The 15,656-nt window shown below is 44.5% G+C and overlaps 1 protein-coding gene across 1 annotated transcript; it reads left to right on the forward strand.

Annotated features, from left to right (window-relative positions):
- LOC144594553 (WW domain-binding protein 2-like) lies at positions 1 to 15,656 on the forward strand. The gene is made up of 8 exons (XM_078401247.1): positions 1 to 121; positions 2,354 to 2,462; positions 3,509 to 3,647; positions 4,424 to 4,516; positions 6,340 to 6,480; positions 8,659 to 8,775; positions 10,185 to 10,261; positions 12,670 to 15,656. Exons 1-8 carry the CDS (start codon positions 84 to 86, stop codon positions 12,709 to 12,711), a joined length of 756 nt encoding a protein of 251 aa, XP_078257373.1. The 5' UTR covers positions 1 to 83; the 3' UTR covers positions 12,712 to 15,656.

The raw sequence follows: 15,656 nt of genomic DNA on the forward strand, positions 1-15,656 counted from the left end.
CAGTCGGAGGACGGGCGGAGCGGGGCTGCCCCTTTAAGAGGGTGACCTTGCGTTCCCAGCGGTGCTCCGACGGACGGCGGGCGATGGCGCTGAACGGAGGGGCCGACGTATGCCGCGGCAGGTACCTCAGCAGCGGGCCCGGGGAGCGCCGGCCGGGCAGCACTCTGTGGTTATTCACCACGATTGTCACTGATTCTGTGTTTGGGTTCTTCATTAGTGATGCTGCGGTCAGTGATAATGGATAACGATGACGGGAGAGGCCTACAGCACCGCCTCGTCCCGACCAGACCATCCACCGGCTCCCTGCCCATCCCTCCTCCAGGCCCCTGACCCCAGGTCCGCACTGCACTCCCCGAGCCCTCCCTCGACTGCTCCTCCCCCTTCCCTCCCCACTCCACCCGCCCTCGGCAGTATGGACAACCTCCGCACGGGAGGAGGCAGCTCTGCCCATCGTGCCCATGCTGTCCACCTTGCCCGATTTTCCAACCCTGCTGCACACAGTTCAAGTACATGTGCAGGTGCTGTCTAAATGTAATGGGGGGGGGGGTCTCTTTTAAATCCCTGTTTTTTTCTCTTTATACTAAGAGAAACCAGTCTCTGCCCATGTAGACTTACAGATCTATATAGCACAGAATCAGACCCTTCAGCTTAACTCTGGCCTATGCCCACCAAGTTGCATAGTCCAGCTAGTTCCACGTGTCTACTACTGGTCCATATCCTTCCAAATCTTTCCTATCCAGATACTTGTCTGAGTGTCTTTTAAATGTACCTGCCTTTACCACTTCCTTTGGGATCTCGTTCCATGTATGCACTCCCTGCTGCGTGAAAAGATTGCCTTCAGATCCCTTTTAAACCGTTCTCCTCTTTCCTTAAACCTGTGCCCTCTACTTTAGACTCCTTTACCCAGGGAAAAGACTGGCTATTCACCTTAAGAATGCCCATGTTTTTATTTACCTCTATTAGGTTGCCTGCTCAGCATCCAATCCTCAGGGGGAAAAAAGAACCAGCCTCTCCTGAAAAGTCAAACCCTCCAGATCCAGTAATCTATTTGTAAATCTTTTTTGCACCCTTTCCAGTTTACTGATACTCTTCTTATAGCTGGGTGACCATATAAGTCTGTTATACATAAACTTATATGGTCTATGTCCATATAGACCTAATATATGGTCGGCAGGAACAATCTGCTGTGAGGAATTCCAATAATAACAATAACAACATGAAAACGGGCCAGTCAAAAAACTGAATCCATGCACACCAGTAACTACCTGTTCAAACCCATTCTACACCAATGCCATTTTTTTAATAATAAAAAGGAACTGCAGATGCTGGTTTATACCAAAGATAGACACACTTAACTCAGAAGGTCAGGCAGCAGCTCTAGAGAACATGGATACATGACATTTCGGGTAGGGACTGAAGAAGGGGCCCGATCTGAAATGTCACCTATCCATGTTCTTCAGAGATGCTGCCTGACCTTCTGAGTTACGTGTGTCTATGTTTGGTATAAACCAGCATCTGCAGTTCCTTTTTTACTCTTTTATTACAGTAATATACTGAATTACTCCAGCATTTTGTTCCCATTTCCCTACACATTCTCATCGTCCTACAGATTCTATCATTCAACTACACATTAAAGGCAATTTTTCGCGATCAATCAATCTACCTACCCACACGTCTTTAGGATGTGGGAGGAGACTGGAGCACCAAAAGGAAACTCGCACAATTACATAGAGAACATGCAGACAGCACCAACGATTGGAGTTGAACCCGGGTCTTGTTAGCTGTTAGACTGTGGGCCTTCCAACTGTGCTGCTGTGCTGCCCCACACTCTCAGCAAACAGCCTGGAACTTGCAGACAACAATGATCTGTTGCTACCCTTGTTAGCTCTCGAGGATCTGCTGAGCTCTGTGGCCAACCCTTATCACTTCCCGGTGTCAATTTCTGTCAGGCAGCAGCACAAGGGTAGGGGTGAGAAGGCACAGTGTCCAACCACAATCACGTCACCAGGAAGGCCGAAGGGCCTGGTGTGATAAAGGAAGGAAAAAGCATGCATTCAGTACAAAATATTTATCTAATTTAGGTAGAATTTTAATACACATTGATCTATTCCTTGAGTATAATATCTGTTATGTTTTCAAGTATTTATGTGAGGGATAACAGTCCACACGTGTAAAATAATTTTCTTTGGACCAGTGGGCGTTATCTATGGCAATTTTACACATGTAGAGAGTATTTCATATGTTGTCTTCTAAAAGCAACGGGCTTGTGACAGGAAAAATAAGTGGTGGCAGGCATTTGAAGAAGCTGGTGTCCCTGTGCGAGTCTGATGTTGCCTGTTTCCTGTGCCTGCAGTGTGTTGATGTCTCAGGATCATGTGGCGCTGTCGTTCAGTGAGTTCAGCAGCAATGTGGAAGCTTTCAGAAGCTCAAGGAAGGGAACTATTTACCTGATGCCCTACCAAGTACGTGATGTGTCAAAGTTAAACGGTGGAAAGTTGAAATTCAACAGGAAATGCTGGAAATACTCATTTGGTCAGGCAGCATCGGCAGAGAAACAAAGTTAATGATTCCAGTTTGCAGGTTATTAGAACTGTCATTGATTAACTGATTCAGGAACCCCGTCCCTGTCAGAGACTATCAATAATGCTGGGACAACACCCCAGCGCTCTGTAAAGATAGGTCTGTGCTCATACCAGAACCCCAACTGAACAATAACTGGTCTGTGCTGAGACCTGTACTCCAAACCCTGTCAGAGACTAGCCTTAACGCTGGGACCACACCTCCATCAGGGACCTAATGGCCAGAAAAGACGGGTCTCTTCTGATATCAGGACGCCAAATTGAACAATAACTAGTTTGTGCTGACACATGCAATCCATCTCCTGGCAGAGACTAGGTCAGCAGAGACTAGGACCCCATCAGCAGAGACTGTGCTGATACCCAGACCCACACCGCAGCAGAGACTGGTCTGCCTTTACCAGAACCTCATCCCTGTCAGCAACTAACCTGTTCCAATGTCCAACTCCATCAGAGACCCAGCGTCTACCAGAGACTGGGTCTGTGCTGATAGTAGGACCCCACCTGAGCAGTGACTGGTCTGTGCTGTCACCAGGACCCCAGCTCCCAGCAGAGACTGGGTCTGTACTCACACCGTCAACCCCCCCCCCCCCCCAGCAGAGACCCAAAGCTCAGCGACAGATGCTGATACCAGAAACCTAGCTCCAGGCAGTGATCGGGTCTGTGCTAACACTGTGACGCTACCAACAGTGTATGTGCTAATCCCAGGACCCCAGCACAGTGCTAGGACCCCATCAACAGAGACAATGCTGATACCGTGCTGTCTAACTCACACCCCTAGCCCGAGACCCATGATTATGTCTGCAGGAAACTCAGTTCTATTCTGTAAGGTGACCTGCCAAGCTGTGACAGGCTAGGACTCTCATTGCCTGCATTTATTGCCAGGCTCCTCATATCCTAAGCGATGGCATCTTGTGTCTTTTTTTTGGCAGCTCATCTTTGTGGCAAAAGAGAACAGAGAAGCACTGACATCATTCACAATGCCGTTTTACTTGATGAATGGATGTGAGATTAAACAACCAGTGCTTGGGGCAAACTACATCAAAGGCACCATCAATGCCGAGCCAAATGGTGAGCAAGGGTAACGAGAATCAGTGGTGCATGCATTTGGGGAGAAACCTTGCTTATTGTCATTTACCTTGCTTATTTACAACTAGTAGAAGCAAGTGAGGGACAAACAACTGATATCACTGGCGTTATTGGGAAGAATATGGATCAGTAGGCTGATAAAATGGAAGTCGTGGAGGAGCAATAGAGTTCTGTGTTAATAATGTACAGATTGCACCTTGCCAGTGCCTGAGTAATGTTATAATGCGGCAGCGTGCAAATGTCAAACGGCTAATGTGGCTTTCTTCCCATGTCCTAAAGAAATGCGGGTTAATAAGTTAATTGGTAGTAAGTTATGTGGTTGTGGAATCTGTTGGAAGTTGATAGAGATATGGGAAGAATAAAATGGAGAAACATGGAACTGCAGATGTTCATTTACAAAAAAGGACAGAGTACTGGAGTAACTCAACGGATCAGGCAGCATCTCTGGATAACATGGATAGGTGATATTTCAGATTGGGTACCTTTTTCAGACTTGACTTGCCTATCCATGCTCCCCAGAGATGCTGCTTGACCTGCTGAGTTACTCCAACACTTGGTGTTTTTTTTAAGAATAAAATGGGATTGGTGTAAATGGGATTGATGCTTGATTTTGGCTGAAGATTCAATGGGTTGAACGACTTGTTTCGGTGCTGTCTAACTGGCTCCCTGTGACCAGAGCGCTTAGTAATCTGAGGTTCTGGCTTTGGTGAAATCCTTTTTCTCTTTCCATTGAATTCTAACCCCTTTTCTCTCCACAGGAGGATGGGAAGGTTGTGCAACCTTTAAACTTACCTTCATCAATGGAGGAGCCATTGAATTTGGCCAGCTGATGTTACGGGCAGCTCAACAGGGTACCGCTTCCCCTCTCATCCTGCAGATTTGAGCCTCCTCCCTCATTGTCTTTAAGCCCTACTCCCACTTGGTTGTTTGTACTTTCCTTCTCTATGTCTTGTCTCTTAGTATGCTTCAAAACTGTTGCCTCTTGCTATGCCATGTTTCCAACAGCAGGATGTCAATCTGGAGGATCCACTCCTCCCTGTAATTTGCCTGTCAGCTGTGGCTCGCACCCCTGAATCAGAAGATCATGGGTCCTTGGGTTCCAGCAGCTAGTGGGCCAGATAGTATGATCAGTGGTGAGGCTGCAGCTTACCACTAACCTCTGCTCCAAGGCATCCATTCCTGCAGCTGTGTGGTCAACAGACTGGCTATGCAGATCGTCGAATCACTCACGTACAGCAAACTAGAAAGGAAAAGCACAACTTTGATTTCAAAACTTAACAGAGCACTAAACAAAAAGAATGTGAATGATTATAATAGTAGCTGAAATATTATAAAAAATAATTTGAAATTCATGTCTATAAATTATTGGAGCAGAATTAGACCATTCGGCCAATCAAGGCTACTCCATCATTCAATCATCACTGATCTATCTTTCCCTCTCAACCCCATTCTCCTGCCTTCTCCCCATAACCCCTGACATTCATACTAATCAAGAATCTATCAATCTCCGCTTAAAAAATATCCATTGATGGCCTCCACACCCTTCTGTGGCAATGAATTCCACCGATTCGCCACCAATCCATGCTATTTTGAAGTATCTCTGTGCAAATAATAGCATTCATAGCAAGAGGATTTGAGTTTAGGAGCAGGGAGGTTCTACTGCAGTTGTACAGGACCTTGGTGAGACCGCACCTGGAGTATTGTGTGCAGTTTTGGTCTCCTAATCTGAGGAAAGACGTTCTTGCCTTAGAGGGAGTACAGAGAAGGTTCACCAGATTGATCCCTGGGATAGCGGGACTTTCATAAGAAGAAAGACTGGATAGACTAGGCTTGTACTCGCTGGAATTTAGAAGACTGAGGGGGGATCTTATAGAAACATATAAAATTCTTAAGGGGTTGGAGAGGCTAGATGCGGGAAGATTGTTCCCGGTGTTGGGGGAGTCCAGAACCAGGGGTCACAGCTTAAGGATAAGGGGGAAGTCTTTTAGGACCGAGATGAGAAAACATTTCTTCACACAGAGAATGGTGAGTCTGTGGAATTCTCTGCCACAGAAGGTAGTTGAGGCCAGTTCATTGGCTATATTTAAGAGGGAGTTAGATGTGGCCCTTTTTGCTAAAGGGGTCAGGGGGTATGGAGAGAAGGCAGGTACAGGTTACTGAGCTGGATGATCAGCCATGATCATATTGAATGGCGGTGCAGGCTCGAAGGGCCGAATGGCCTACTCCTGCACCTATTTTCTATGTTTCTATAACTTTTGAAAGCTCACATAGACCTTGTGCACGTGGAGTTTTGTAGTGCGACTAATACCTAAACATCTTGCGTTTCAAGTCAGTTTGAGTGACGTGTAGATTCTATTGGAGAACGCTGCAAACAGTTTGGGAAACATTGTAGGCAACTTTGGGGTTTCTTCGTTAAATTGTACGAGCAGAATTTCTGTGGAATTTGTGGAGACTTTCATAGTGTCGCATGAAGAATAGTGCATATCACTGTCTTGTTATTAAATTTTAAATGATGCATGGGATTGATGGTTAGAATAGACTGGATATTTCCTTGAGAAGATTTCCTTGAGAATACAATATGCTTATTTCTTACTGCAAACTATCGAGAATTCTTCCATCTAATTATGAAAAATGGCAGTTGTTTATTAAACCCTGAATCAATATTACCTTACAGCTTCCAGGGGCGCAGTCCAATCAGATGTATGCTGCTATGCCTTCATGCCAAACAGTGTAGGTGGAATGGCACCACCCATGGAGGTGCCAATGTACCCTCCAGCACCATCTGCCATGTTTGTTTACCCACCCCCACCTCCAGGTAAGTTGATATCTTTCCAAATATAAACTGTGCTTTAGCACTACGGCTTGGTCTGTGTCAGCCCCCTACTGCCTTGTTGAATCAACCAGAGTAAACACAAGACACTTAATGGGTGGACACTTAATGACACTTAATATATAGAACCGATTATTTCACAGACTGAGCAGGTGTGGCAAATGGGTGGTTAGCATGCAACAAAAGCTTTTCATTGTACTTCGGTACATGTGACAATAAACTAAACTGAACTAACTGAACTGTGGAGAATCAAAATGTAAACAGAATGGCTTTTAGGATTATTGTTTCTTCAGTTCTCCGACTGTGCTCTTTAGTACACTATCATTTGTCTGCATTGAAAATAAAAGTCACAGATACACCGATCAGCCAAAACATTATGACCACTGACAGGCGAAGTGAATAACATTGATTATCTTGTTATAATGTCAAGGGGTGGGATATATTAGGCAGCAAGTGAACAGTCAGTTCTTGAAGTTGATGTGTAGATGCAGGAGAAATGGGCAGGAGTAAAGACCTGAGCGACTTTGACAAGGGCCAAATTGTTATGGCCGGATGACTGGGTCAGAACATCTCTGAAATGGCAAGGCTTGTCAGGTGCTTCTGGTCAGCAGTGGTGAGTACTACCTACCTACAGTGGTTCGAGGAGGGACAAACCACAAACCTGCCACAGGGTGTTGAGCACTCAAGGCTCATCGATGCGCGAGGGCAACGAAGGCTATCTCGTCTGGTCCGAACCGACAGAAGGTCTACTGTGGCACAAGTCACAGAAAATTTTAATGGTGGTCACGGGAAGAATGTGTCACAATACACAGTGCATCGCACCTTGCTGCCTATGGGGTTCCACATGGAGGACCAACAGCATATGAGCCAGGTGGTCATAATGTTTGACTGATCGTAATGTAATGTAAGTCTTAATCCATCTTCTGATCTGTTGAACATTATCCGTTTAAGGAACAATTCATTATTTCAGAGGTACCTCGCTCAATCTAGACATTCAGAATCCTTTGAGGGATAATTGTATTATTTCTCCCATTTTATAGAGAAGGGGAGCATTCAGCTCACAGAATATGCCAACTTTGAGAGCAATGCCATGAATCTCCACCCATTTTCCTGTAACCCGTTTTCTCGATTTGTGCCCATTAATTCTCATGATAAATTTTTTAATAGATGCTGCAATGCAATTGACTGCTCAACATTTTTCTGGATTATAATGGGCAAATTCCTTAATATTTAAACTAAATGCTAAAAACAATTTAATTACATTCTTGATTTTGTAGTCACGTAATTTTGCATAAGCATTTCATGTGTTCAACGTTTAGACATTTGGAGCAGAAGGTCTCTTGATTTACTCTACTGGAACATGTTGCTCTAGGATGTAAGATAGTTTGATTATTTATCCATACCTCTCCAAAATATCCAGCAGCAAATAAACATGAGAAAAGGAGCAACCCACCCACTTGCAATTCCAGAATTGGCGTTTATGGAGACAACTTTTGCTTTGATAATTACTGCCTTTTGTTGTGGAAGACAGTTTCTCTGCTTCTGTTCAGTCCCATTTTCTCACCTCTGATAGATTTAACACGTGCCTCCTGAGAGTGGAAGGGAGCTCAAATTCCTGCTGGTGTTTATTAGATCATTTGTTCTGCAATGAGTCTGGACAAAATTGTACCTGGCTGTGACACGGTGTTGGCTCCTACCCCTCCAAAACCCATTCAGAGGATGGTTGTTGAGCAAAGTATCAGTGGCAATGAAAGTTCACAGGTTCCACTGTGTGTTCTCCCTCTTAATCTCTTATTTCTTGGACCAGTTTTCTTGAGTGCCGCTTCTTATTCTTCCTAATTACCAAAAAGCAGGGGGTTGAATCCTGGCCAAGTTTGAACTTGTCCTGATTTAGTAAATGCACTAAACCTACCAGAAGCTGGGGCTATTGGTCAGTTATTTATAATAACTCTTTGTGCCAAGGAATCTGAGGCAACTTTAAAAAAATTATCACTGCAGTTTAGAACAAGAATCAATCCAAATCCATAAACTCCACTTCAGGGCTAAGAAGGGATGGATGGCGGTGAAGCGGGGGATTCCTTATTTTGGGATGTGGAGAACTGGGATCTGTGATTCTGTTGTACTTGTTTATATGTTACTTACCTACCTCCTTCATTGCTGCAGTGGGATATTACCCAGGACCATCTTCCACAGAGGGTACAATGAACTATATGCCACCACCCCCGTATCCAGGACCAATGATCCTTCCAGCGGGGGATGGAGGGCAACAGATGCCTACAGGTAAATTCGTGCTTCTGAAATCTTTTACACTTTTCTGTGCTTTGACTTTAGGATGTGGCAGCAAAATGGGTGAATGCATGCCAGTGATTGGCATATCTGTGCCACAGTGCACCCAGGGCTGTGTGATTGTCTATAACTGGATAGCGTATCCATGCTTGCTATTGTTGTTGAACCTATTCTCGCTCTTTCCCCAGAGAAGATGTATATCACATTTAAGCATCGCAATGTAATATAATATAGTGCAGTAGGTCCATGAGATTACAGATAAAAGACCATTACTATCAAACCAGGGCATGAGGACATGGCATCGAGTGTACCTAGTAATGATGAAGATGAAGATGCAGCAAAGGACATGTGCAAAACAGCAAACACGGCATCTAGTTAACAGGGCTAAGCAACCCTACACCAATGGATCAGGTCAAACATCTATAGTTCTGCTATGTACAGTCATGAATGGTGGTGGACAATTAAGTAGAAGGATGGGAGGAATTGGCAAAGAATGCTTCAAAGGTGGCAGAGTGCTAAAGGTGTGACTGAAGCATTGGCAAACATGCGCAGCCACAAGTGCTGAGTGGTTTTCCCCTCATTTCCTCCCAAGATCCCCACCCCACAGAAGGCAATGAGTCTTCAGACATATCGATATGCCCTTTGTGATGTCAAGAAACAACAAAGTGGTTTCACCAGAAGCATGATGAAATACCCTCCATTGGCCTGGATTAGTACAGTGCCAGCAACTCAAGAAACCCAACACCATTCAGAACAAAGCAAATCCCTGACTGGCATTGCCCCTCCCATCACCCTAAGCATTCATTCCCTCCACCGGAAGTGCAAGACAGATGCATCTTCTTGCAGACTGCTCTTGCACAAGGAACACAAGCAAGACTATCCCATCAAGCCCTTTCATGCCTACTCTGGCTCCTGCTGGTAAGCCCCCTTCATCTCTCAGTACCGAGTAGCCAATTGCTTATTTTGAGATTGTGACCTCTGGTTCTTGAATTCCAAAGCAGGGGAAACACCATTCCTGCATCAACTCTATCATGCATTGTAAAACAATATACTGCAGATTTCAATAAGATGATACCATATTCTCCCAGTTTGCATAACCTCTCTTCATATGACAAACCCATTCCCAGGATTCAATCTTTGCTGTGCTCGCTCTATTGCAAGTGTATCCATCTTTAGGCAGTGAGAACAGACCTACCCACGATAATTCAGGTGCGGTCTCACTCGAGCCCTGCATCAATGCAGTGAGACATTGCTAACTCAGTACAGAATGAGAATCAATAGCACCACCATCAGCCTCTATGTTGGGATGGGGGGTTATTGTGTGGCTTTGGAAGCCATTGCTGGATGTTACTGCAACTTTGTGTTCAACAGTACATATGGAGTAACTCCTTGTTTTTTTTTAGCACCATTGAGTTTTGCAGAAGGGGATGGAGGTGTAAACGGGCGACAGCCAAACCCTCCCATTACGTATGTGCCCATGGTAAGAATGGACAGGGAAGTGGGCAGTGTGGCTCTTTCTGATGGCAAACATTTTTAATTTAAAGCTTATCACTTTCCAGTAACCCTGCTGGAATGTCAACACTTCCCATTTCAGGCACTCAGTTTTAACATCAAGCAATGCACCCCTTGGTTCTAGAATAGAATAGCCTTTATTGTCATCCAAAAGCATGTTTTTCGACAAAATTACGTTACCCACAGTCAACAATGAGAAGCAATAAAAAGAAAGCCTAAATGATGCCATTCGCGAAACCATCCTCTCGGTATCCAACCTGTCAAAATCCCCCTTAGAATCTTATTCGTTTAATCAAGATGGCAGCCGTTACCTGGGTAACAGAGGCCTAAACATTGGGTGCAGATCCAACACAGACATCATTCGTAATTCCTACGTGGTGGATTATCCTACCTAGATTTGTCCAACAAGGGATCCTCCTGCTTCACCCCCAGCCTGGGCTGCCACTCCCTCAGCCTCTCACTCTATTTGCCTCTTGGATCCTTTGTGTGACTTATTCCGTTGCATGCTGCATTTAATACATTTGCTAGAGATCTCCTCGGCAGCCACCGGAGTCCCAGTCAGAAGCATGCTGTATTTTCCTGATGGGACCCCCATGAGTCCGAAGTAATCAGATGGCATTAACACAGCAGTTAGTGCTGCTGCCTCATAGCTCTAACGCAGGTTCAGTCCTGACTCTGCTGCTGTCTGCAAGAGTTGGTGCGTTCTCCAGTTCCTCCGGTTTCCTCCCACATCCCAGAGCCTTGTTAGTTGGTATGTTAGCTGGCCATAGTAAATTACTCCCTAGTGCAGGTGGGTGACAAGAGAATCAGGGAGAGTTGATTGAGGTGGGAGAGAACATGTTACAGAGCAGGAATGTAGATTCCTCTATTGCTTTAGGACAAACAGATATAGACTTGATGGGCCAAACAGTCTCCTCTTTATTTTATTCATAATTATTTTCCCTCTGACCACCAGGAGTCTGCAGACCACAACTTGGGAGCCACGGTTTTTAGATAATCTATGACACAGTAATAATAGTGTTTAAAGTTTATAGAGGAGGTGGGCAAATAGCAAAATCCACTCAAGTGTTAATTGTAAATAAAAATGTAGGAAATTACATAGATCCATGTTTCCTAGAAATCTTTGGATTAATGTTGTTAATTTTGGTGAACTAACATTCTCGGTTTAACTGCACATGCTGTAGTGATCTGCCAAATGGTTTGTTTGGTAATTGTTAATTTTTTCTTCTGTCTCCAGAATTTTGGGGGTTAATTTTCTCAATTTGAGGGAGGAGGTGTGGGATAAGGCTAATTTTATTAGACTTGGAAATGGTTTGGCAAAGTGAATCAGTCTCGAAGCAGTGAGAGGAATTTAAGTCAAGTCAAGAGCCAAGTGTGTTTAATTGTCACAAAGTCTGACTTGCAGTGGCTTAACAGGCCTGTAAATGCAAAATAAATCACAGCTGACATATAATAATTTTTTTTAAATCAATAAATTAATAATCATAATACCAGTGCAAACAAAAGGAAGGACTTGGATCACTATTGAAGTTCTTCGTGCAGCCAGAAACAGTCCTTGGAGGAGTAATATGGTGGAAGGGTAAAGGGCCGGAAAAAGATGGGATAGAAAGAAATATGGGACTAGTGGATGGGAGAGGAGTGTATGGGGGTGATACAGGAGCAGGGTGACTGGGTTGGTAGGAGAGATAGATGTACACTGGGGTTGGGGTGTGCAGGGGAAAGGAGAGGGGAGGTACTTGGACCGAGTATCTTGACAATTACTCCTTATTCCTGAGAGGAAGCAGCCTTTCATTATGTGAAGATGTTGGAGGTTACGGAGCAAAGATAGGTAGTTGTAAATCTTTAACGTTATATCTTTGACTTCAAGTCTGTGTCTTTGAGCACAACTGTTACACAGTGTTGGCTAGGCTGTGGCTGGAACAGTTGGCTTTGGCAAGGGACCCAAAGAGAGAGTTTTTTTAGGAATCATTGTGAGGATTACAAGGATAATTCAACTATCTTGTTGTCCCTCAGTAGTTAATGTGGAGACTCACGAGCACTCCTCTGCTCATAACGTGCAGTTGAGCAGAGGGGAACTGAAGCCAGTATAACTGACACATTCGACTTGTGTAAGGGATAACTCTACGAACCTGCTCAAAATCGCAGCTTAGGTTGGGATCCAGCTGAAAGAAACGAGAGCAGACTTGATGGGGCAAGTAATTGGTCTCATGTTAACTGCACTTTAAAACTCTGGTCAATTTCCGCCAGGTCGGGTGGAGAGAAGTGACAGAGTTAAAACGTTTGTTTGTCTGCTGCAATTTTTCTAGCCCTTGTTCTCGAGCTGCTTCTACCTGTGTCGTGATGTTACTCACTTTCCTTTTCTTTCCTCACACACAGGAGCAGCCCCCTCCATACTCTGCATATGCCAAGAGCCAGTGACAGCAGGGTAACGAGCTGGTAACTGCAATGCATCGACCCACAACATGCCCCTTCCACACTGCTCTCAACTCATAACAATAACCATTCAACCGGAGATCGCAGGAAGGCGGCGATTCAGCCTATCACATGTGTGCGGACTCTATCTAAGAGCAATCTAGCAATTGTCTGTCACCACAACTCCGTGAATACTTTACATTTCATGCCAGCTCCCTTCTGAACGCAACAGAAGGACCTGTCTCCCTTTGTTAGTGCATTCCAGACCCCAAATACTTGCTATATAAATAAGGGCTTACTTGTGTTAATTTTCATTCTTTTGCCGGTCATTCATTCTGATAGCTCCCCCGACAGAGCAATTTAAAAAAAGTATTATTTATGCACTCTGCGTGAGTTTGATTGCAGCTTTCAGATTCCCTCTCCACCTCCTGAACATTGGCACTTCATTGCAATACCTCTGATGGACTCTGCAAACTAGTATACATGGCCTCTCTCTCCACTGTCCCTTCCCGTCCCTCCCATGTGCACCTTGGGCAGTCAGAGTGAAACCACTTTCCCTTGGCCAATGAAGCCGCAGAAAGCTACTTCTGGGATTGTAGGTAAAGAAGTGTGAAAAACACCAAAGGATAAACTTGGAGTTTACAGTTCCCATCACTGAATTTCACCTTTGGTAGCAAGGGTTGTAATGTCCCCATTTTCCCGAGGCTATGCAGATCTCTGCACCAGGAACTATGTTAAAGCAAAGATTTTGCAAATCAGCTAACTCATGACCATAGGCCAATTATTTAGAGAGCCAAATTTCAGAGTTACTTAGAGCCTTCAAAAACCCATTGCTCCGTTCTTACGAATGCCTCCATTCTACCTGCTGCCAACCTCCTACCCTTGAGTAATTGACCACAGTGCAGGAAGAGCTTGTATTCCTGTTTGGACTTGCACAGAATATCCCAAAGTGATAGATGGCCCATTCAGCATTGTAATAATAGAAGAAAAGCTACAACCAGTTTATGCATGTGAAGCACCCAAAACAAAAAAAGACACAAATTGTTTTAATGATTGCAGATCAATGTTGTCAAATCACTATAACATCCCTTGAGGATGTTGCCAGGACATGTTGCCTGAGCAATAGGAAGTGGTTGAGCAGGCTAGAACGCTATTCCTTGGAGTGCAGGAAGATGAGGGGTGATCTTAGAGGTGTACAAAATCATGAGAGCAATAGATCAGGTAAACGCACAGTCTTTAGCCCAGAGTAGGAGAATCGAGAACCAGAGGACATAGGTTTAAGGAGAGGAAGGAAAGATTTAATAGGAACCTGAGGGGAAATTTCTTTACACAAAGAGTGGTGGGTGCATGGAACGACCTGCTGGAGGAGGTAAGAAGCATTTAGATAGGTACATGGATAGGTTAGATCTAGAGGTATATACGCCAAACGCAGGCAGGTGGGACTAGTGTAGATGGGGCATGTTGGGCCAAAGGGCCTGTTTCCACGCTGTATGACCAAGGGGATGTTTGATATCATTCTGTTAGTGCAAATGATAGTTCAGTTTTATGCACCTTTGAACGCGAAGGCAGAGCCCCATTTGAGGGCATGCTCCAAGCAGTGTTGCATCTCAGTGGTGTGGGTTTAAGTGGGCAGTCCCATTGTGAAGCAACACAGTGCCAGATCTGCAAGGTTTGCTGAAACTGTATCTCTGGGCTCTGTAAGAATCTTCACACACAAGGGTTACAGATGTATAGACCTATTATAACTGGGCTGGCAGGCAAAGCAGCGGTGTGTCAGATCTTTGAATGAAAAAGAATGGATGTTCCTCTGTATGTAGTCTTTGGGCCATTTTCCCAATGATTATGTGAGCTCGAAGAGGAGATTTTCCAGAATGGGACCAGGGATAAGCACCTGTTTGATGGAGACTGGAGAATTTGGGAATACTCTTCAGGATCAGGAGGTAGATATTTAGTGCAGGTGTTTAGATGGGGTCAATAGGACGACACTGTTGTGCCAGAATGTTTAGTCACCACACGCTTCAGCCAAAGAACCAAGAGGAGGAGCGAACAAGCAACCTGAACAAATGGAGAAGAAGACTAAATACATTTTTAAAAGAGAATTGGATATAAATGTGAAGGGAGCATCGGAAAGGGCAAGAAAACTGGAACAAAAAGGAGAGTGCTTTTAATGGGCTAAGCAGACTCCACATCAGGGTGCATTCAAAGCAATGAATCATTGGGCTACACCCATCGGCATGGTGCTGCTATGCAGAGAATGCAGTCACAAAGTTGGGCAAGATCTGTGGAAGGAGAAACAAGTTCTGGACGATGACCGTTCATTAATGTGGTTGTCCGACGTCATTAGAACCTGATGCCTACACTAGCTGCTTGGACAGAAATCGGACCAAAATGAGCACTATTATTCAAGGGCTGATGATGAAAAGTAAAATCATTTTTGCATGTTTTTAAAAAGCACCCATGCAAGCTGGGAGAGTGATGTTAAAGTTTCCACAGTTGTTGCTGGGTAGTTGTAGCCACCAGCAAGCTAAGCATCCCTGCAATTGCTCTCTTGAAAAGCCTGCATTGCCAATAGTACTGGAGTTTGGGCCCAATTTTGGGTTGACCCTGTGTTTCAGTTAAGTTCAGTGTTAGTTACTCCATTCTACCTTGCTCTTTGAGTTCATGTTCACTACCTCCCCATTGCCCCTCACAATGTATTTATTTATTTGTTTGCTCATTTATTTTATTTATTTGCTCAACTAATTTAAACAGCAGAATAAGAGACAAAAAGGATTCAACAATGGTCGAGTGAACGATGTGTAATTCCAGGGCCCACAGACAATTTACCCCAGCCTTGGTGAGACTAGCTCACTGGCCTGGCAGGAGATGGGAGAGTATTGTACTGATGTAACTGCTGAAAATGAGAAATTGCAGGTTGCAATAAAATGTAATAAAGTGGATATTTGAGTTGA

Source organism: Rhinoraja longicauda, chromosome 6 (genome assembly GCF_053455715.1).
Source record: "Rhinoraja longicauda isolate Sanriku21f chromosome 6, sRhiLon1.1, whole genome shotgun sequence".
Lineage (NCBI taxonomy): Eukaryota > Metazoa > Chordata > Chondrichthyes > Rajiformes > Arhynchobatidae > Rhinoraja > Rhinoraja longicauda.